This window comes from Lepidothrix coronata, unplaced genomic scaffold (assembly GCF_001604755.1).
Source record: "Lepidothrix coronata isolate B3197 unplaced genomic scaffold, Lepidothrix_coronata-1.0 Scaffold44, whole genome shotgun sequence".
Lineage (NCBI taxonomy): Eukaryota > Metazoa > Chordata > Aves > Passeriformes > Pipridae > Lepidothrix > Lepidothrix coronata.
Window position 1 is genome coordinate 1,670,674 of NW_016690224.1, and position 23,490 is coordinate 1,694,163.

Sequence of the window (23,490 nt, forward strand, 5' to 3'; positions counted from 1 at the left end):
GATTATTTAAACATGGCTCCAACCTGCCTGGCTCTGAGGAAAGGGAGAGGGTAACATGTTTATTTCTTTTTTTTTTTTTTAATTTAATTCCAGCTCCAAATAAAGGAGTGATTTATGGGTGAGGTAAAGCATGGCTTTATTTCAGGGCCGTGACAGCCAAGTGAAAAAGAGCCGTCATTAAGGCCGGTAATGTGCTCCACAGAAATGGGATTGGAGTATTCCCATCATTTCTCACATGGAATGAGACCCAGCCCTAGGTTTGGAGGGGTGGGAAGAGGACATGGAAAGGTATGAGGTAGGTTTGGGATGTGCTCCGTGAGGACTGGTCCTGCCCAGGCTCCTGGTGGGCTGCAAAAGCATCGGGGTCTGGGTGTGCTGAGCTCCTCAGCACCATGGGATCATGGGGTAGGGAGGGGTGGGATGGCTGGGGAACAGGGGGGGGTCACAGGGTTGTGAATGGGGGGTTCTGGGCTGAGGGTCAGGGGGTTCCTGGGATGTCCCAGGGCTGGGGATGGGGGCACTGGAGATTGCGGTCCTGGGATGAGGATGAGGGTCCTGGGCTGAAGGTTTGAGTCCCAGGGCTTGGGATGAGGGTCCTGGGATGGGGGTTGGTGTCCCAGCTCCAAAACCTGCTGCTCTTCCCCCACAGGCCCTGACCTACCCTAAGCTCATGATCCCCACAGCTGCCTTAACTGCAGCTTTAACGGGGTCGGTGGTGGCTCTGCATCCCACTCACCCCTAAACTCTGAGATACTAAACCCTCTGCACCCCTAATTACCAATTTCACCAATTTCAGCCCCCAAAGGGGCTGGGTGGTCACACTCAGGCCAGCACAGAGCTGGGACACCAGCCCTGGAGCTGCAGCCCCCACTGAGCCCCTTCCCTGGATGTTAATTCCAGTTTGTGCACGTCCCCCTGGAGCTGGTCATTAACCTCCTGCTGTCACTAATCAAGAGCACTTCGTTAATTCATAGAGGACTTCATTAATTCATAGCTAAGGACATCTCCATCTGAGCGGCCCAGGGGGACCAGGGTCACTGGGATGCATCCAAGGATCCTCAGTTTAATATATTGGACCTTCCCCTCACCAACATGGCAACCTGAGCCTCCTCCCCTCCATGAACAAAATAACCAGCACTGCAAAAAAAAAAAAAAAAAGGAAAGCTGACAGGATACATCTCCAGCACCCTGTGAGATTCCTGCTCCTGCAGGATTTAGGCAATATCAGAGGAACTGGGATAATATTGAGCTGCTTTTCTTTGCCACTCTGCCAAAAAGGGAAGAAAAAACTTGGCTGAAGGGGCTTGAGCTGCTGAAGTTTTAGGAGGAATATTTTTGTCCTGTTTATATATATATATACATTTTTAATGTTCTCTTTGTGATCTGTTTGCTGTGATCAGTGGGTGACACGGGAACAGGAATCACTTATATTCCCTGGGGATTTATCGTTATTTCCTGGCTTCTTCAAAATCTGGGAGGTTACAGGGTCCAGCTGCAAAAACTCAGTGCATTTTTCCCTTTTTTTCTCCCCATCCTCACCCCAAACCCTGCCAGCATGGGGAGAACCAGCAGCAGGAGGGGATGGAGCAGCAATGCTGGTGTCTGGTGGATGCTGGGATGGAGCACCTGGAGCCCAATGGGAAGCAGGAACCAACCCCTTCCCTGCTTCCCTGTCCCCCCAAAACAGCCTCGAGGACTGGGGGGAGTGGGAGCTGAGGGGTCATGGGGTACAGGAGGTGATGGAGAAGCAGCCCTTGCTGGGGGGGATGGAGGGAGATCCCACAGACAGATCCCACACAGGGACCAACTCATCAGTGGCACTAATAATTTCTCATTCAATTTGGAATAACAGAGCATTTTCTGGATGTGATCCAACAGGGATCCACATGTGGACATTATGCTCTTCCAGCTGCTTTTTACACACAGACACGGTTTTTTTTCCCCTAAAGACCCATTTGGTCTTTTCAGGGACAAATTAAAGTGGGAATCCTCCAGAGAACATCTTTGGGACATTTCCCATCCAAGAGGCTCAGAGCACCACACTCCCATCTCAGTCGCTCAAGCCCCAGCCCTGCAACCCCTCTGCTCCTGACCACTTCGACAATTCCAAATTCAATAGCAGGGATCAGGAAATGACACTGGGAAGTGACTGCTCAGTGGAAAACCCTGGGATCCTTCCCACTCCATGTAATGATCTTCAGCACATACCAGGGTATTTGTATGGAAAACAGGTTCTTTTATTAAATAAGTAAACAACTACAAGGATGAACTCAAACATTTGGGAAACTTGGGATTCCCAAGCTGTCATTATAGTGATGATTTAACCCCAGGTTAAGTACCAAGTCACTGTGGTTTTTTTGGAAAGCTGTTTGCAGAAATAATAGATGGGCTTGCAAAATCTAGCCACCAAAATTAGTGAGGAGCATCCCTGCTCCAGCATCTGCCATGGTTATGGATTGTGCACTGGTTTTAGGGGAAAAAAACATGTGGATTTGGGCTGGGAGTAGCCCTGGGCTTGCCCACAGGACATGGTGCGGGCCAAGAATGTGGCATTGCTCCCTGGGGAAGCAGCTAATTCCCAACTCCCAGGAGATATGGAAACACCTGGAGCCAGGTGCTGCATGTCCTACAGCCCCCTGTGTAGTAAGAGCAGCATCCAACAATTGAAGTCACTAATTTTATGTTAATTTCCCATTCATTTCCTTTATAAACCTCATCCCATGCTGCATTTCCCTTCGGGGCTCAGGCAGGATATTCTTAATTTTCAGGATAAATTTCCCACTTTTAGCAGACTGGATCCACAGTGGTGGGAAGGATCCAGTCACCCCCCTGCCCTGGCTTTGGGGACAAACTTGCCCTAGCACAACTCACACCATCAGCAGCACCAAAACCGCATCCAAACACACCAGATCCATCAGGATCCCTGTCCCAAGGCATGGATGCTGCAGGCAGCCTCATCCCAGGGAAGGATAGATCCAGCTCCTATGGTGTGGCTGTTCCCCTCTCCCCATCACACTAACGAGGTTATGCAGATCAAGGCAGAGCAGGGAGGCAGTGCCAGGGCGGAGGGGATGCCTGATAATCCCTCTGAAATCCAGCTCCCGCTGCAGCATCCGCTCTGATCCGCAGCGTTCCCGCAGCTCAGGGCGGCAGCTCAATTACCAGGGCTTTGTGGTTCGGTTTGTACCTGTCTGGCACGATCTGCTGCCACCAGGAGCCCATAAATAGCTCTCTGCTTCTGCCTGGGAGCTGCCTCTTCATGTTTTTTTCCATTTTCTGATTTTCAAAAAATTTTATAAATAAATATTTCAGCCTTTGTGGGCACATGTGAGCAGACTTTCAATTGCCAGCGTGTCAATCCCTGCACAAAGCTCCTGTGGGGACCTCCTGAAATGTCCCTGGTGCCACTGGGGCTGCCCAAACCCAGCTCCCAGGGCTCCTCACTTTCCTGGGAGAGAGAGGCTGTGGGTGACACGGAGAAACCAGCACATAAATAAGCGTGACACCGGTGTCATAGTCAAGAAGCCCTAATGGAGAAGGAGCTCCCAAATTAACTGTGTGTGAAATTGGATGGAGACAGTGGCTCAGCCCACCCTTCACCTCAGAGATTGCTGTGTGGCGGCAGAGTCTCCCAAGATGGGCTTGCTGCCTGGTTAGAAGAGAGAAAATCATCCCATAGGACCAATCAGTCCCACCAGGGAGCTGCTGTCAATGGAGCCAGTTCCCAGAGCCATCTGGATGCAGGAGAGGAGAGCAGGTCCTTTGCAGGAGCTCATTCCCAGCCCCTGGATGCATTCCCTGGTGCCAATCAGGCCCTTTGCAAGGAATCACTGGGACTCCTGGTCCCAAACATCAAATCACTCTGCAAAATGTACCGTGTGGAATGTGCCCATCAAAGGGAGGGTTTTCAAAACTCACTTCAAATTGATCTTTCCCTCTTTTTTCTCTCAGTTTTCCACATCAGTGACCCTGTGCACGAGCCCAGTCCCCACCCCCTGGGTCTGGATCACTCAGGAGACATTTGAGACTTCCCAGTTCATCGAGGTGGGATATTCAAAGCTGGTATGAGGACACTTCCCAGGGCCTCTTGGGGTGCAAAGTGCTCCCAACAGTTACAAACATGTTGCACTTGTACCAAAATACCTCAGGATTTAACACAAGTAGCCAAACAGAGACATAGGAGAGCAGTGTCCCCAGTTTGGCCATAGCAGGTGTCACCTGTGGTGGTGCCCACCCACCACACACCTCGGGAGGTGCCTTCCCACACATGTCCCCCACCCCATCACAATGTCTCTGGAAACACCAGGAATGCCCTTCCCAGGTCAGAGAGTGCAAAGGTTAGACAGGAACACCCTGAAGTGTTTCCTTAAATAGTTTGGTGCAACAATCTTTGCAATGACAAAGATTAAGGGTGGTTGTGTCTTCTCCATGTGCACATAGTGGTGGTCTCCAATCTCTTTCAGCCTCCAGGCAGCAACGCCAGTCAAGGAATAGACTATAGGACAGTGTTGGACCATGCTTATCCCACATCAGGGACCACTACAGTGGTGGCCAGCATCCCAGTGGAGGGCATGGCCAATACCAGAGGACTATGTCCCCCCTGAAGGCACCAGGTTGAATTTAGAGCACTGTTGTCTCCTTCTCAGTCATGGAAGAGATCTTGGAGAAACTCCTGTGAACGATGCTGGAGTGGCCTGTCTCCTCACTGAGGGCATTCACCAGCCTGGAAAGGATGGTGACCTTAAACTTCTTGAAGTCCTGGCCCATGAAGACGTAGAGCACAGGGTTCATGCAGCTGTTGGAGGCAGCGAGGGCCGTGGTGATGGGGATGCCGACCTCAAACACGGAGGGCGGGACCATGCCCGGCTCTGTCTCCAGCAGGTTCAGCAGGTGGTAGGGACTCCAGCAGAGGAAGAAGGTGACTATAATGGTGACGATGATCTTGAAGGGCTTTTTGGACTTGGCCAGGCGGTTCCGACGCAGGTTGAAGACGATGGCGATGTAGCAGAAAGTGATGATGGTTATGGGGAGGATGTACCCGCCGAGGAACCTGGTGATGTTCACCGTGCGGTGCCTCATCAGTGCCAGGGCTTGGTAAGACTTGTTCCTGGAGAGGGAGAAGTTGCTGAAACAAATCACGGAATTTCGGGTTTGTGCCGTGTCTCGGAAGACAAGGGAGGGGCAGCTCATGATGATGCCGATGGTCCAGATGATCAAACACACTAAATACGCCAGGTTGGTCGAGCGGTGGTTTTGGGACCACACGGGGAAAACCACCGAGATGTAGCGGTCGAAGCTGATGGTGGTGAGCAGCAGGACGCTCGTGTACATGTTGAGGATGAGGAGGAAGGAGTTGAGCTTGCACATGACCGTGCCGAAGATCCAGTTGTAGCGCATGGCCGTGTATGCGATGTTTATGGGCAGGAAGATGTTGAAGAGGAAGTCGGCCACGGCCAAGTTGAGGAACCAGACGGCATTGACTGATTTCTTCATCTTCAGGGTGATGATGGCGATGACGAGGCCATTGCCCAGGATGCCCAGTATGCAGGACACGGTGTAGATGATGACGGAGAGGATCCTTGCAATGTCCTTCGGGTCGTGGGATGGGTCTACCCACACACTGGTCACGTCCTCGTAGATGTAATCCTGGTAGTCACTGTAGTTATCGACATCATCCAAGAAATTGGACAAATTGGAAAGGGCCATTATCTGGATAAATCACGGCCTGGGCAGCCCCAGGATCTCCAGCCGGTGATGTTTCTCTGCTGGGCAAACACATGGTGTCAGTCACAGTGGGAGGGTCACAGCCCCCTGACACACGTGGGCAAGAGGGGACAGGGAGCACACAGGTGTGGGGGATCCCATGGGAAACCCACAACCGGCCCCAAAGAAAGATGTTCCTGCAGCTCCTCACCAAGTTCCCACCCCCTGACCCTGAGACATCAGGACATGATTCAGCCCCTCATCTCCACCAGGATGTGGCTGCAGCCTCATCCTGCAGAAAATGTCTATTACCCGCCTACTTCCAGCGGAAAATCCAGGATAACGCTTATTAACAGCTCATTATCAGCTTTATTTGAGACCTTCCAATCTGCAACACGTTATTGCTCTTCTGTATTTTTTCTCCTGAGTGCGCAGTAAATTAGACTGAAAATCCAGCAGGCAGCTCCCCATTTGCCCCACTGATGCCTCCCCATTTGCCCCATTGATGCCAAGCACTGTCTCACCTCTCACCTCCCCTTTCCTCTCCTCTCTGGTGTGGTGGCCGTGCTCCAGCAGGATGGGGAAGAGGCAGTGGTTCAGTGTCCCACAGCACAAAGGCAGCTCCCTCCACACAGGCCTAGGGACGGAGCTGTAACATTAAAGCCAAGATCAAACAAAGGCCATTAACCCTCCAATGTGGAATTAAGGGAGGAAACAGACTCGGCCGCTGCAATTTAACCCTGTGCAGCCTCCTCTGGGAGGGCTCTGCTGGCCTGGGGACCCTTCTTGCCACCAGTCTGGTGAAGCTGGGGTCCTATCCTCCTCTCACCAGCTTTTGGAGTAACCCAGGACAGAAATCCTGTACTGTACACTCAGTACAAGCACCAAACAGGAGAAGCATCAGTAGGTGGTCACAAAGAACTGACAATCAACCCCACAGCCACGTTACTATAAATAAAGACATAAATGTGCATGAGGTACATTACCTGCATTATCTATTTTGCACCCTGGACTCTCATATGGTTATCTTTCCAATTAAACTGCTGTCCTGTGTGTATCCAAATGTTAATTGTGATACCCAACAGTGTCATTTGCCATCATCAAACTCCAGTCTCCAGCAGGTACTTGGAGCCCTTGTTCAACAGGTTCAACCACCCCCTGTGAACCACCACAGTGAACTAAAGCCAAAAGCCACCAGTCTGAGCAAGCCTTGGCAGAAGGAGCAGGATCTGTGTGAGCCCCAGCACAGACCATTGCACCCGGATGTGTCCTGGAGGAGGGATGTGGCTCTGCCCACCCAGGGACACTCCCTGTTCCCAAGGCATTTCACCTCGAACGTCCCCTCAGCGTCACCCTCCCACCAGCCCTGCTTTGAAATTCCCATGGTGTTTGTGTTGGAACTTATTGTTTCTCCCTGGGCTTTTCCTCCTGTTCCTTCCTGCCATTGCTGCTGCAAAGTTCCTGGCCAAGGGGTTAAATCCCACCCCATCACCCCCCCACTTGCTGAACTCCAGGGCGTGATAAGAGGCCAGAATAAATGAGGTATTAGTGCAAAGTTTGGGAATTAGCTGGAGCTGGAAGGAGGTCTTGTCCTGGCAAAACCTTGATGGTCAAGACATGAATTAAAGTTGATGATCCGGTGGAAGGAACAGAATCAGCAGAACTGACTCTTAATGTTAATATTCCTGGGTAATGAGTCGCTACTTTATGGAACAGCAGCTTTCAGGTCATCACCTTCCCAAAGAAAGGTGGGAGAACCCAGAACCACACATCCATCCCACCCCACCCCATTGCCTCATATCCCGTCCCACTTCATTGCATCCCATCCCACCACACCCCATTGCATCACAGCCCATCCCACCCCACTTCATTGCATCCCATCCCATGCCATCCTATCCTGTCCCATCCCACCACCCCTCACCCAGAGAGCCTCAAAGCTCCCAGAACTTGCTCTACCACCCTGGAAAAACCTCCAAAAATGCCACCCACCCCCAGTTCCACCACGGTGTCACCTGTGGGATGGGAGATGACCAGGGCTGGACCACCACCCCTCACTACCACAGGGTCATCCAGACCCCACGTTCAGCCCCTGCTCCAGGTGGGCAGGAACAATTTCTCAGCTTCACAGGCTCCTCTTCTCACTGTGACCACTTATATATTTTTAACACAAAATCTCCTTTTCATTATTATTTTTAACTGCTGAGCCTGAAGACTTTCAGACATTCCAAAGCTCTGTTTAATAGATTATTTATTTTGTCTATTTATTTTGCTCCGCCATGTTGGGGATCAGGTTGGTCTCAGTCCCCAGCTGGGATGAGGATGACAGAGATCAACAGGAACATCAGGATTCTATTTTCCCATGGGATTTGGCACGGGATGGGTTTGTCTCCAGGGCTCATAAGCAGCAATCCCAAACCCCACAGCAGCGGGCAGGCAGCTGCCAACCCCACCATGAATGTTCCAGATGGCTCTGGAGAGCTCAGGGGCAGGATGGGCACCGGGAGCCCAAACCCACTGGAAAATCATCCAGCAAATTCCCACCTGCCTCCCTGAAATCCTCCCCAAAATGGAGAGGGCAGCTGCATGAAATCTCCTCATTTCTCACAGTAAAAAACCCCGAAGTCTGGGGAAAAAAAAAACAACATATAATACTACAAGTGTTTCATCGCTGCTCTGCAGGATGAAAATTCCCGACTCGAGCCAAAACCACTGTTCTCCCTTCAGTCTATTCATCTGTGTCCTCCTACCTCAACAAAAATGAGCACAGGATTTACCCAAAATAGCCTCTTGGTCCGACATTCCCGCAGCTGTATTTGTCTTGGTACCCAGGGAAGGCCGAGCCCAAGCCGGGGCGCCGGCTGGGATTCCCGACGGGCGGCACATGGGCAGCATCGCGCAGATGAGGTCAGGGATGTTGTTCTTGGGAAGGCAACAGGAAGCGGAGAGAACAGCAGAAAATGTTCAAATCCAGCTTTTCTGGGCGAAAACTCTTCCGTGGCCAGCCCAGACGGGCGGGAGACGGATGTGAGTGGGGAAACGGGGGGAGCTCGGCTGGATCCGCCTGCCAGGGACACAGGGAGGGCAGGGGATGCTCGGCATCCTGGCAGGAGGGACCACCGGGCATAGGCGGTGCCAGAGCCCTGCACCGGGATTTACAGGGATGGGCAGGCTGCCAGCACCGCCTCCTGCCCTCTCAGTGCCCGCGGGCCAGACTTTTTACTGGAGGAACCGGTACAGGTTGCGGGAATAAAAGTAGAAGCAAATCAAATCAAACCAGCAGAGCAGCTTTTGAGCACATCAAGTCCTTCCTGAGCTGTCGAAGTGCATCACACTTTTATCCACATCATGCAATGAAATCGGGCTGGGACCTGCTTGTGCCGAGTCTGCAGCCCTGGGGAAACTGGGGGTGCCCCTGGGTTGGTGCTTGTCCCGCCACAGCACCCGCGGGGTGCAAGGGACACTTGGGGACAGGACGAACAATCCCCTGGGAAGCAGGTGGGTGTCAGGGTGGGCTCTGCTCACCCCTCCCGTGCAGCTGCTCCGCCTGTTTCTCCTTCGAGCACTTCCCTCCCTCCTTCCAGCAGCGGCTTCCGAGCTCCCAGCACACCCCAAAACCCCAACCCACTTCCTCCGGCGGGTGAGAGGCACAGGAGCTGCCCACGCAGCCCCGGCACAGCCCCACTCCCCGGGAGAGGGGAATTGCCAGCAGATGTCTGGGAGAACAAGCGGTCTCTCAGCTGAGGAGTTTTGGGAAGGGCACGGGGCAAAACAGGATCTCTGTATCCCCCTGAACCTGCTGGTACCGGCCCCACTGAGCCCTGGTGCAGTCCTGGATGTGCCTGGAGGGCAGGGATGTCCCTGGGGACATGTGGATGCGGGTCTCAGTCTCATGTGGGCTGATTGCTCTGGTTGAGTTTGAGTCCCACCCTGCAGGCTGGATTCCAATCATCCCTAGGGATTCAATGGGCCAGATCTCATGCTCCAGGTAAGATGGATGCAGGCCCCATCCCAGGCTGGCACCTGGAGCCACCCCCATCCATCCCTTCAGCACCACACTTTTCCAGCCCAGGGTTACATGGGAGGGACTTCCCTGCCGGGATCCAGCTCCCACTCCCACACGGGAATTGCCAGGGCTCAATGGAGCAAGACACCAAAAGGAATGGGAAAGCAACTCTGGGGACCCAGCTCCAACTCTCCCTTATTTTGGCCAGAAATTGCCATGGCAACAGCTGCTGCAGGGATGATGCTGTGCAGCATCCCACTCCCCACCGGGATGCCCAGGATGGAGCCCCAACCGGGATTTACTCCCGGGTGTAAATCCACCACCAGCCCATCAAAAGGGAGCTTAGACTTCACCAGTGCAAAACCCTGAGCCCTGGCCTGCCCAAAGCTGCTCCTGGCCACGGTCCCAGCCCTGCCACCATCCCTGATCCCTCAGTCCTGCTCCAACAGGCTGAAAGGGATGCAGGATGCCATGGGAGAAGCAGCAGCAGGTTGAGCACAGGCTTCTGCCAGTGAGGATCCAGGCTGGAAGCTCTCCTGATGAGCTGGGGGTTTCCAGTGCAAAGAGAGGGGCACAGCCAGTCCCCATGGGGAAAACTGAGGCACGGGGCTCTTCCCCAAGGCTGAGAGTGGTGGGAAGCCTGATCCCTACCTGCATCCACGGCACTCAGACACATCCTGCTTCACCAGCACAGAGCCGGGACTCGCAGCCTTCGGCATTCCCGGCTGCTCCAGACATCTCAGCTAAGGCTTCATCCCCCGCCCCGTGTGAACAGCACAGGAAAAAAAGGAATAGCTGGAAAAGGCAGCCTTAAAAAAGTTGCTGTGCCCAGGGTGGGACAGAATAACATGAGTCAGTGTTTATCTGGGCAGCGCCGGCCGGGCTGTGCGGGATGGGACGGCTCGGGATGGGATGGATCCCATGGATACCCCCCAGCCATGGTATGGGGTCACCTCAATAGGGAACACACCCCAGTCCAGGCAGAAACTGGTGTTTAACCTCAAAAATCGGGTCATGAAAGGCTCTTGCCAGGGTGAAACTCCAGCAGGATCCAGGCAAAGGAATGTATCCTTCCCTGGCACAAAGTGTTGTTAATAGCCGCCCTGTTACTAAAATCCCAGCCTTTTGCTCCATCCATTCTGTTCTTAGGGAGGTTTGAGGATTAAAGGGGAAAATCTTGGGCGTTTGTACCTACACAGGCAAAGATTTTCTTTGAAAAGGGCAGTTTGTGGTTCTGAGCTGCTTAAGATGACTTGACTTCCAAGATAATAAAAGTTCTTTCATCTCCTCTCTTTTTTTTTTCTAATAATCCAAGGCTCTCCTGGCACTTTTCAGGCAATAAAAAGAGCAATAAAACTCCCTTTTTTGCAGCATCCTCCCTGCTACATCCCACCAGCCCAGGAGGGACGTCCCTGATCATGGCTTGGGCTTCATCATGGCTGCGTGGGGACAAAGCCTTGGGGACATCACTCCGGATTTGGAGGGTACAAAGAACAAGGAAAGCAAGAAAAAGGAAATAAGTCTGCTGGGGGACAGACGTGACTGTGAGAGGGACGGATGGGGCAGCACAATCAGCCCCCTCGAGTGAGAAAGTCCCCCCGGATCCGCAGGAGCATCCTTGCAGCTGTGTTTGGCATTCTCAGCTGAATGCTGATCAGCACGGGAAAGAAAAGCCCCCCTGTTCTCCCTGTCCCCACTGAGGTGACACTGCCACACTGTAAGGACATCACCCCCCCAAATTCACGTCCAGCTCCTCTCCCTTCCATGCAGTTTTCCCACCATTAAGGGTTTCTATCACCACAGGCTGCAAAGCCCAGCTCCAAAAGAGGTGGGGATTTCATGGAAAATTAGGAAAAATATGGGGTTTGGGGTGGAGGACAGCAAGGATCCCAGAGGTCCTCACCACCCACCATCCTGTGCCGTCCCAAATCCACTTTATAACAACAGAGGAGCAAAAAGCCTCAAGTGGTTGCAAATCTACAGCAAAACTCTCCTCCCAAATCCCTATAAAAATAAAGAAATTAATACATATATAAATCCAGAGGTGTTTACCTGAGATGGATAAATCCCCAAGGATTTTTCAGCATCTGGAGGCTGGATTAGACATCCCTGCTTCTATACCCACGTTAGGGCTGGCATGGAAATGACCCCAGGGTTGGGTCAGTTGGTGTCCAAGCTGGAGCTGACAGGGATATTGTGGAAGCTTCTCATTCCGGGGACATGCACAGGGAATGGGAAGATGAGGAAAATACATGCAGCTGGTGGGATAAACCAGCTCGGCACAGAGAGCCTGGGAAGGGGGAAGCAAAGCTCTGCAGGAGGATGTGGGATTCGGACCATGGGTTCAGCCGGACACGAGAGGGGATGTGGCAGTGGCTGCCCTCAGTGACGTGTCCCATCCACCACCCTGTGCTGCCCACAGTGGCTTGGGAGCCCCATGGGACCCCTCAGGAAAGGTTTGGCCATCCCTCACTGTGGTTTTGTTGCTCCTGCTGAGCACAGCCAGAAGGTCCCCTCGGGCTTCTCCACCCCTGGATGCCCCTCATCCCTGTTCCTCAGGACCCCCATCTCCTTTCCCCACTCCTGAGATGCTCCTGGCCTTACACATGCAGGAGTGGAGTAACCAAAAGCCATCCCTGGGATGCATGGAAAACAGGGACTGTGTCCTTGCCTCGCCAGGTCCTGCCTGTTCCCAGCTGTTCGTCCAGCTGGGTTGAGGTGGGATCCAGCAGCGTGTTCCCAGTGATGAATCAGCCTGTCCTGGTTTGCAGTGGGACCCCAAGCAGAGGATCACTGGCCAAGGGCCATCCTGACCTGAACCCTGTGAGGAGGTGGGAATTGCTGGTGGTGCTCACGGTGCATCCGGTGACCCAGATCAGGCTGAGCCTGGAGGGACACAAATCCCTGCCCTGAGCCAGGAGAGCCCATCCAGAGGGAGATACCAATGCCTGGACCAAAAGCTGGCACTGTGCACCTGCACCAGAGCATCACTTCAACCACAGCAACCCCCTGCTCCCACCACAAATATCCATGAGATTTCTGATTTCAGACACACACAAGGGAGATATCCCAGTTTCCTCAGAGCCGCTGGCACAACCAGAAAACCAGTTGTGAAAAAAAAAGCCGGGCGTGAAAACTGCCATGACCCGGAATCAGCAGGTGATGCCAGCGGAGAGCAATTCCCTGGGGGAGCTCACAGCCATCATGTCCCGTGCAGGTGGGGACAACGACCCCCGTGCACGTGGCTGAGCTCCCACAGGAGCCGAAAAAGAGGAATTGGGGCCGGGGCCCACTTTGCACAACGGGGCCGTGTCGCAACATCCCCGAGGCTGAATCAGGAGGAAAAGTGCTGATGTGCCAGATCAGTGGGGCCAGCGCAGGGAAAGGAGAAGAGACCCAAAACTCCAGACGTCTGCACCAGGGGGGATGTGCCAACTGGGCAGCTTGTGACCGGCACGCTGGGGTCCCTCTCTCCCAGGACCCCCGGGATGGGACGGCAGCTCCATAGGGTGCCAGTGGCAGCAGCACTGCGGGATGTGCCACACTTGTGGCATCTGTGGCAGGTCCCCACTGGGGTGCAGCCCCTCTGCCCAGGGGGAGCAGTGCCCCCATGACAGTGGAAAATGCCACTCACTTCCCAAAGTAATAAAAACCAGGAGAAGTGTGGTCCTGGGCTGGGGGAGTCACAAGGGCTGAGTCTTCCCCATCGCTCTGCTGCAGGTCCTGTCCCATCCACTCCGCAGTAACACACCCAGTCCCCCCAGTAACACACCCCAGTGCTCCCGGTATTCCCACAACAAGCCTTCCAGTCACCTTTCCAAATACCTCGTGTGGTGCCAGGCTCTCCCACTGTTCCCTGTTGGGTAGGACGAGGTCAGGATGCCCAAGGTGTCCAGGGTGGCAGCAGGATCCCATTCCCAGGTGGATCCCGGTGCGGCAGGATCAGGCGCAGGCACGGGGCCGCTCCCCGCCGGTTTTAAGTGCGAGGGGAGTGGGAAGGAGTCCTGGTTGCATCCATCACCAGGGTTTTCTTGGCAGCAGGATGCTCCGCGAGCAACAGCTGGGAGAGGGTGTGACGCCGGGAGCTGGGAACGCTGGCCCGGATCCTGCCACGGCCCAGCGTGAGGAAGCAACAACTGCTTCCCAAGGGGCCTCCTTTCCTGTCCCGTCCCCCAGGCCGGGATCACACCGCCCTAAGGAGGGATAACAGAGCACAGAGCGCTCCACGGGGATGCTGCTCCTCCAGCGGGAGGCAGGTGGCTGCCAGCCCCCCCCCCGTGCTGTCCCCACCCTGGGTCAGCCGCTGTCCTCTGCCCCCCCCACCGCCCCCAACTCCTTCCAAGACGTTGAGTCACTTCCCCTCGGCAAATCTGGCTCCCAAACGCCGCTGCTGCTGCTCAGGGGCTGCTTTCCCGATGGATTTCATTAGCACCAGGATGCTGCAGCTGCTTCCAGGCACCCCCCAGCCCGCGGGGGCTCTGTGGTGGCAGCTCAGTCCCCCACAGCCCCAATAACACCTGCAAGGAAAGTCCTTTGGGGGCACAGGGCGGGCTGAGAGGGGCACTGGGTTGCCCCAGGCAGGAGGGATGGATAAGGCTGAATGCAGGGATGGGATTCAGGGGAAACCTGGCCCCAAACAAGAAGTTTTCTGGGGCAGGCCCCAGTTTTGGAGCACTGAGCAGCATAGCCCCCACCCACACGGAGCAGGAGGTTTGGATAACTCCACATTTGATGTGGCACTGGGAAAATTCCTTCCCTCCCCACGAAGTCCCTGCACTCTCCAGCTACAGCCATCCCAGTCCCAGGCTCAGCACAGTGGGATAAGAGCCAGTGCAGGGTTTGGGTGCAAAGGCATCACCTTGGAAAGACAAGGAAGCTTGGGGGTGACACCTCCATCCTATCCCTCCCAACTTGCAGAAGGGGCAGGATTTGCTCCAGCACAGGCCCAAGCAACACTGGCCCTGGGCTTGCCCCAACCAATTCAACCCTCTCCCCAGCAGAAAGAAGTTCATATATTACAGGTGATTAATTAAGGTTAATTAAGGCCACAAACCATCCTGTATCCAGCCAGCAAGGGAGAGAATTAACCACAAATTGATGTTATCACCTTTGGTGTGTCCTGAGTCAAAGGGTGCCATAAATGGACGCTCATCCCAGGCAGCTTCGAGTGGCACCATCCCCTTGTGTGGGGTGAGAAACGTGCTGGGACCTGGGGGCTCCTCAAAACCACTGCAGGGTGTGGTGGGGCTGGGAATGACTGAGCACAGATGCTCCTGCATGTGGCCTTGCCAAGGGCTGATCTTGGGGCATGTTAACACCCAGGGGTCCCGAGCCAAGAGCTGGCACAGTCCCAGTGTTCCCAGCAACGCTGAGCTTTGCACACCCACAGCACTGGGGCAGGACCTATCCTCCTGGCACTACTCCTTTCCCAGGCACCTGCCCCTTCCCCTGGTCCAGGCAGGATGCAGGATCCTTCCCCCAGGCCCTTATCCCTGTGCTTAGCAAGATGGTGAAACAAAAACACGCTGACTGGGGACTTAACTTCGCCTCCCGAGCATTTGCCCTGGGCTGTGGTTTGGGGTTTCCCTCCGGCATCGCCTGCTCAGCAAAACACTGCCGACAGCAGCGCCTGCACCAGGACAAACGCCCCATTCCCAGGGATGGTGTTGGAGCAGAACCACCCCGGCACTGCAGGAGCGGCCGTGGGGAGCAGCCGTTCCGGGCACCGGAGCCAGCGGAGCCTTTGGCAGCCGCCCCGTCCTTGGCGAGCACCGAATGCCACCCACACCGAGCAAAGCAATTAGAGCTCTAAATTGATTTAGGCTCATTAAAACCCCCGGAGCTCCTCCCTGCCGAGCCGGGATGCACAGACGGAGCCCGGCAGACCCGACCCCGCCGGCACAGGCGCTCGCCCTCCTCTGCCTCCCCCGTGGGCGCTGGGAACCCGCCTGACTCAGCCCAAAACAGATGTCACACTTAATGGGGAAGAAACTGCATGAAGCTTTTCCCTCTCCGGGGGACCTTTGTCCGTCATCCAGCAGAACTTTCCCTCGCCCCGGGCAGAGCCGTGGGGATAAATGGGAATGGCTGGAAAAGGAGGTGGGTTGAGCTGAGAGGACACAGCACAGGGCTCCTACCACATATCCCAGTGTTTCAGGGCTGGGTTTATCCCCTTCCTTTCCCACAGGGAGCTCATCCCTCTGGCTCCCAGCTTCACACCCACTGTGGTCCCAAGCTCCGAATCTCGTCACTGCCTCCCGATCCAAGTGGAAATGAAAAGTCACTGCAAAAATAAAGAGCCCACATACAGGATGTCAAAGAGACATTTCATGTTCCCTATTTCGCTGATTTGATACAATAATGGAAAAAAACAGTCCTGACCTTGTGCAACTCGGGGCTTATAAACAGCTCCGTGACCCCGGAACACGGCGTGGCTGGGATGGGGCTGCCAGATCCCACTGTGATCCCGAGGCTGCTGGCACCATGTCCCACTGCATCCCACCACTGTCAGGGGCAGGTCAGGGCACCTCTGCCTGGTTTGCACACAGAGCTGCTGGTTCAGCCCCAAATCACCCTCCCAGCACCTTCCCCACCTGAGCGTTTTCCCATAAATATCCCGACTCTGAGCGTTTGGACAAATCCTTTGGGATTCCTTCCCAAATTTCCCTGGCGCCCTTTGCTTGTCTGTACAATGCTGCAAACTCCTTCATTCTCTTCCCCTCATGGAGTGTGGTTTGGAAACACAAGGGCCTGAAAGCTGGATTTCTGAGTGTGGTGCTGCACCTTCATTTCATGGCCTTGATCTAATTTTAAGGAATTTTATCCCCCAGCTGCTCAGTGGAGGTGGGAGCCAATGTTCCAAAGGGCAGAGGAAGCAGCACGTGGGGGATGCTCTGTGTGTCCTTGTGCTTTATTATCCTTAAAAGAGGTTCCTGACCAGGCAGATTCCAATATCAGCCCAGGTATTCCCTGCTCTGCATCCCAGTTTCCCCCCCCAGATTGTTAGTTTTGCCAGAAATGAGTGTTTTCTCATCACCCTGAGCCCTTTCCTGCAGCAAATGTGTCATCCATCTCTTTTTCTCCCACTCATTGTGGGTTTTTTTAGTGTTACAGCTTGTGTGGGAACCATGGAGGCCAGGACTGCTGGTGTCTGCAGCTCCAAGGAAAAAAAAAAAACAAGCTCTGGGTTTGGAGAACGGGAACAGGAGGGGGGGGTGCAGAATCCCTGAGCTCCCCACTCTGCACTTAGTGGCACAGTGAGCACCAACCCCTGGGCCTGGGGGGATTTCAGATAGAGAGGGGATAATTTAGGATGGAAGAGGGTTAAACAGCCCTGGCAGGGCTCCAGGTTTGGACGCTGAGCATCCCACTGGGAGTCAGGTGATGCTGGGAGGTCTCCAAGGCCTTGTGTTGGCTACAAAACTGCTGGAGCTTAATTCAGGCTCATCCTTCACCCGAAAACCCTTCAGCATCACCCTAAAATCCCTCTGGATATGTTTTTCCACAGCTGGTGTCCCATGTGCCAGGATCACAGTGAGCAGACACTAAACACAGGCAGAGGTGAGTATTCCTGAAATCTCCTGGAAACAATAGACCCATCGATGGGTCCTGGCTGATAAAGCCCTCGGGAAACACCCAATATTCTTTAAGGCACCAGCTGGATTTGTCTCAATAACAAAAACTTAAAACCAAAAGGCTTCAACTTCCCAAACATCCATAAGAAAACCTGCTTCATTTATGATTTTTATAACAAATAAACCCACTTTCCTTGTAATGAACATCCAGGCAAATCACTGCTCCACAGAGCAAGGCTTTGCAGAGGCAACTGTTTTGGAGGTGACTGTGCCCTCCAGCTTTGCCAATCCTGCTTCCCATCACTGGGATGGGCTTGGGAGCTGCCCGGCTCCAGACCGGGTAGTGGCTGGTTCCTTGCGGGAATCCTCAGCATTCCTGCCAGCTCTGAGAATGCAATGCCATTTTCAGGCCTTTTTTGGCCAGGGGTGGCTTTGGTGCAGGTCCCCTGAGCTCCAATTCCCCTGGAATTTTTAAAAATAACAGCAAAATGTTCCTGAGCTCATGCCAGTGTGGGGCTATTTCTGGAAGGAGAGAGTTGCTGGGCAGTGCCAGGGAGATGTGGGGGCACCTGTGCCCTCACTGGGGTCCCCCCACAGCATCTTCCTCTGGGCAGAGGCATCTTGAGCATCCCAGTGCTTAAAGCTCATCCCGTGCTGGATCCAACCCTCTCCCAGGACTGTCACGAGAATCCCATTCCCGAAATAGCCCCCTTATCTGAGAATTACTTACATAAATATATAAATTTTGGGATCTGTCGAAAGGGTGCTGTTGATGGGAGCCAGATCCAGAGTTTGCCTTGGAAAACAAACAAATCCAAACTCAAAGGCAGCATGAGGAGGGAAAGCTGTGCCGAGGAGCCGTGGAAATGTTCCATGTCACATTATCCAGGATTAACGTTCCAGATCGTCTGCGAGAACGGAAAGGTTTTATCCTAAAGATTCAATTAAGGTTCCTCAGAGCCTGATCCATCCTGGGCGGGACTGGGGGGATCCATAAAACTGCACAGCAGTAAGAGGCAAGAGGATCCCCAGAGATGAGGGATTTAGGGTCATAATTCCTGAGGGAGAGGTAAAGCATTTCCATGGGTATCCCATCTTGAGTGCATCACCCCCAGCCTGGCACCAGCTCAGCTGTTGAGGAGCTTCTGTTCATGGAAAACAGTGAATTAATGGGATTTAGGGGGAAGAGGAAAGAGGTTGGATGTAATCAGACCCAATTAGTGGATGGGTCAATAAGAGGAGAGGTCGTGGGATCATTGGTGGTCCCCAAGTCCCATTGGTGGATCAGATCCCACTTGCTCATCCCCCATTACTGCTCCTGGAACCTTCCACCAATAAGGGTTTAAATTAGTCATTTATCAATTACATGTAAGGTTTGGCAACTTAAAATCTGTCCTCTTGTTTAATTAATAGGGCAGCTTCATATTTGGCAAATTAGGGAGACTCTCAATGAGCTAATTTGTTAATTAAGGGAAGCCTGGAGGCTCTTCCTTCATTAGACTTTGGCAAATCCTTTAATCCAAAGTGTAGCTCCTCCTTTAGGACTCCCAGGCTTAGACCAGGGAATGGTCCTGGCAGCGACACTTGCCATGGGAGAACTCCTGGAATGGCCCTGGTTTCCTGGGATTTATGGCAGCAACTTATTTCCCTTCCCCTTCCTCTTCCTTTGGGAGGATCTCTGTTGAGGAAGAGCGTGAGATCCCACAGCCACGGCTGCTGCTGCCAAACAAAGCCCAAAGCTGCCTCCAGGAAGGAAAGAGAGAAATACACTTATAAAAAAAGAAGGGAAGAAAATCTTCTGGCCCAGTTCAGAGGGAAATTTCATTTCATTATTTAGGACAGAGCTCCCTGTGAGCGGAGTTAATGAGATAATTAACGTTAATTGGGGGTGATGGTCAGGGTGTCTGTGCTGTGGAGAATGTGGGGGAAATCAGTGGCGCTGCTCCTGGAGGGTGGAGGATCCAGAGCTCATCCCAACAGATCCAAGTATCTCATGTGCCCCCTCGTGCCAGGCAGTGCCCACCCTGCCCATGGCCAAAGCCACTGACTCCCAGGGCAAATAATCCTCCAGGTATATCCAGGCTCACTGGATCAGCCCTTTCCCCCATCCCAGGTTGTAACAGGCACAGCCACTCCCAGCAGCCCCCTCCCACTTTGCTTCCAGTACAAACCAGTAGGTGCCAAGGCTGGGTGGGCTCCACTGACCTGCTCCAAATGATGCCACCAAGAAGGATCCCCAAAAAAGCATTAGAACCAACCCCACGGAGATCAGGACCAGTAACACCAGTAAGAGCAGTACTGACCCGTGTGGGCAATCGCACCACGTGCCTCGGGATAAATACCCCGTTATGGATGCAGTGCTGCAAATCCTGCTCCACGTTAAAAAGCCAGGATAGTGATTTCCCAGGGTTGCATGATGGACCATATCCCTCCAAACCAGATTATCCCAGACCCGATGGAGCAGCTCACTCCCTATTTTTAGCCATTGGTGCCTCTGCACTGGCCAGCAGGTTATCACATAAACATGGGAAAGCAGCCTGCCAGGAGAGGACCCAGAGACTCCCTTATCCTTGGTTTTAATGTATTTATTTTCAGCCTCTAAAAAGAAACACCAGGTTTGCTTTATACTGCACAAGTTTGCCAAGTTTCCAGCTTTCACTGGAACTTTTCCACTGTGACAGGTCTGGGACACACAGGGAGCAAGCAGAGAGGGCAGAGATGGCTGAAAACAGCAATAAAAATATCACATTGAATGACAAATGCCTGATTTATTTTCCACATATTTGGCCAAAAAAATAAGGTTGCTGTTGAAGCTGCCTGGATTTGGGTGCCTTTTGCAAGAGGACATGGATGGTTTGTGCTCCAGTGCTCCAGCACTGGCTTTGGAGTGTTGGCCACAAGCTGGAGCTCAGGCTGGGTAAAAGCACAATTGTATTTGGAGCTATTTGGATTAATCATGGATTAATTGAGGTTGGAAGGGGCCTTGGAGATCCTCAGGTCCGAGCAGACAGCTCAGGACCTTCTCCAAGTGAGTCTGAGCATCCCAAGGATGGAGATCCCACCACTAATCTCACCCCTGACCTGGGGTGACTCCTCCACTGCAAAGAGGTTTTTCCTTATTCCCAGTGGAACATTTCCTCCTGCCATCTTCCTTTTGCCTGTCACTCTGTGCCTCCAAGGACAGTCTGGCTTCATCTTCCCTACACCCATTTTCAGGGAATGATAGCATCTTCAGGTGGGAGATTTATTGCTGTGCTGATGGAGCAGGGCACAGCATCCCACAGCACCCTGCTCTGCTCCCAGGCCATCACAGGCTGCCAAAGCCAGGGAATTCCCTCCTTCATCCCAAAGGATCCATGGGAGCTCCAAACTCAGCACCTCTGTCCCTCCATGAGCTCCTCAAATCCAAGGAGTCACCAAAAAACTGCTCCCTGATCTCCTTCAGTGACAGAATCTCGTATGTTTTGGGATAAAGTGCACTCAGCTATTTTCCCATTTCTATTTCCACCCACTCCAGCCTCAGATCAATAAATTAATTCCGAATCATCTAACGAGCCCTCAGCCTGTAATTTGTTTTTCATAAGTGTAAATCCAATTCCTTCCCAAGGCTGTGCCTTTGGGACCCTCACAAATTAGGGAGCTGCTCAAGACACTTCGCTGGCATTACTTAGGCAGAGAACATTGGTCTGAAAATAATAATAATCACACCAAGCTCTTTCTAAAGATGGTTTTCAGGGCCCCAAAACATGTTTCATTTTCTTTGTTCCTCCACTTTCCCTATTTCCAGCAGTGCCTGGGGGATCATCCCGAGCAATTCACTCCAGTCTTTAATAGCCACTATAAAATGAGGCTTGGAGAAGCCTTAAGCTGATGTGGCTTTTATTGTGATCCAGAATAATTCTTATCAGGGGAACGGCTCCTGCTTGAGCTGTCCTGGGCCCGTAAAACACACACGGACTTCAAGCCAGGGCCTTTAATTCCCGCTCAAGTCGTGGTGGCTTCGCTTTGGTTTGGAGAGCAAAGCAGACTCTGGGAAACATAAAGAGCCAATTCCAGGCTATTTTAAGCTTCAAAACAAGAAATACCACAACTTCTCCAATGTCTCCACAAGCCAAGGGTTGCTCAAACTCAGGGCTTTGTCAGGAAAATCAGAACGGGAGAGGGAAAGGGGCAGGAGTGTGGCGCAGTTGGAGGCCACAGTTAGATGGGATATCGGGAAGGAATTCTTCCCCATGAGGGGGGTGAGGCCCTGGCACAGGTTGCTCAGAGAAGCTGTGGCTGCCCCATCCCTGGAAGTGTACAAGGCCAGGTTGGGGTTTGGAGCAACTTGGGATAGTGGAAGGCGTCCCTGCCCATGGCAGGGGGTGGAATGGGGTGATCTTTAAGGTCCCTTCCAACCCAAACCATTCGATGATTCTGAGATTCAGGGAGGGCTGGGGGAGCTCCCTAACAGCCTGGCGTTCTGAGCTCTGGTGTTAAGCATTTACAAAAGATCACAAAGATCTGCTCATCCCGGTGAAATAGAGGGAAAACAGACTTTCAGGAATCAAAGGCCAATGCACGCAGCAGATGTGTCAGCACTATAATGCAAAGCAAGGCTTTCAGAACCCTGATTTCAGCTTTGCACAAATTAGACAATAAAAATTAACTCAGTTTCATGCCATCTTTACCAGCTGTCAGCTCGGGAGTCACCAGAGACTAAATGCAATAACAAGAAATTGAACACAGGGAAGTTTGGGCTCTGCAGAAGCTGGTTGGGAGCAGGCTCATGCTCTGGGAAGTCAAGCTGCCCAAGGCTGATGGAACACCAAACTCTGATGGTAGAGGAGTCTCAGGGAAACACCTGCAAATAAAATAACCCTGAAAGATGAGGCTCTGACAGTCCCAACATTCAAAAGTTCCCATGGGAGCTGCTGTTTGCTGTCACTAATTTGGTAGCTGGACTAATGAGCCGGGTGATCACCAGGCACCTCCCCACCACCTCCATCCTCAGGTTTTCCCTTCTTTGGTAGCCCCTGGACATATCAGCTGGAAGTCCAGGAAAGCAGAACCAGGAAGCAGGACCTGATCTCACCCAGGTGCCACCGCGCTGGGCTGGGCTTTGGGCTCACCTGGCAAGAGTTGATCTTACCCATAAACAGCTGGAATTGCAGCCCCTGGAGATGAGCACCAGGCACAGAAGGAAGTCCAAGGAGGGAGGGAAGACCTGGAACTTGGCCTGGAAGGCTGCAGGGGTGAGATCCGAGAGCCAGAAAACAGGGAATGAGTTGGCTACGAGGGAAGAAGCAACAGTGGAAGGTTTCCTCACTGCAGGTTTGGACGGATAACCTGAGCTGAGGGAGGAGGAACCAGCCTGTGCATGTGTGTTCCAGCTGGGCTGGATTGATTTCCACAGCTCTGTGTTGCATTCCTGGGAAAAGGCTGCACCCACATCCCACAGGATTCCCACGAGGCCTGGACAGACTTGGCACAGGAGCATCAACACATAGCACTTGGCCTCTCCCATCCCTTCACCTAGCCCGAACAGGAACCTGCTGCAGCCCATTCCAGCATCATTCCTTGTGGGAAGAGGCAGCCAGAGGCTCAGGGAAGGACAAGGAGCCCGGCACCTGCACAGGGGGAGCACACGGAGCTCCCTCACAGTGCTCACCTCAGCAGCACAGAGGGATCCACACACAGCTCCTGCTCCAACTCAGCCTCTGCCTGGTGAAGCCACAAAGCTCAGCTGAGAGATTTAACATTACATTTCTAAAGTAATGAAATCCAGGAAAATATTTCACAGCTCCCGGTTTTGAGGAGCACTGGAAGCACCTGATAAAGGTGGAGTTATGCTGCTGGTGACAAACAGGGGCTGTTCCCTGCTGGCAGGGGGAGAGGGAGCCTGGGTTTTAATTTGGAGGAATTCCAGAGGATCCATTTTATCTCTCAGCAGGCAGGAAAATTAGCAGAGCACCACAGAAAGCTGGGAACGACACATGCTCTATCTTTGTAATTCCAAGGCAGTGCCTGAGCTCTGCTAGAACAGCAGAGGTTTGCAAATCCTTTTCTTCCACTTGCTTTACAAATCTCTGTTTTCCAACTTTCCAAGTGCAGGTGCTGAAGGAAGAGTTGTGCAGAGCCTCTGAGATCAGATCTCCTCACTATTACCAACCACAGAGGTGCTTTATGACTGCTAAAGGATCATCCACCTGCTTTGGTTTGGATTCTTAA

General features: G+C 53.1%; 1 protein-coding gene and 1 long non-coding RNA gene across 6 annotated transcripts; both read right to left on the reverse strand.

Moving 5' to 3' along the window:
- Positions 1 to 1,921: 1,921 nt before the first annotated feature.
- Positions 1,922 to 13,726, reverse strand: CMKLR1 (chemerin chemokine-like receptor 1). 5 transcript variants are annotated; one of them, XM_017814469.1, is made up of 3 exons: positions 13,532 to 13,726; positions 6,228 to 6,352; positions 1,922 to 5,762 (listed from the first exon to the last, which is right to left on the reverse strand). In XM_017814469.1, the coding sequence occupies exon 3, from the start codon at positions 5,704 to 5,706 to the stop codon at positions 4,621 to 4,623; it is 1,086 nt and encodes a 361-aa protein (XP_017669958.1). In that variant the 5' UTR covers positions 5,707 to 5,762; positions 6,228 to 6,352; positions 13,532 to 13,726; the 3' UTR covers positions 1,922 to 4,620. The 5 variants fall into 5 exon arrangements, with proteins under 5 accessions (XP_017669958.1, XP_017669959.1, XP_017669962.1 ...); XM_017814470.1 differs by having other exon boundaries at positions 13,520 to 13,726; XM_017814473.1 differs by lacking the exon at positions 13,532 to 13,726 and adding an exon at positions 11,759 to 12,077.
- Positions 13,727 to 17,834: 4,108 nt separating this feature from the next.
- Positions 17,835 to 22,517, reverse strand: LOC108496839. Its single transcript, XR_001874613.1, has 3 exons — positions 22,345 to 22,517; positions 21,951 to 22,206; positions 17,835 to 18,188 (listed from the first exon to the last, which is right to left on the reverse strand). It is a non-coding gene; the product is annotated as an uncharacterized LOC108496839 (long non-coding RNA).
- Positions 22,518 to 23,490: the final 973 nt, after the last annotated feature.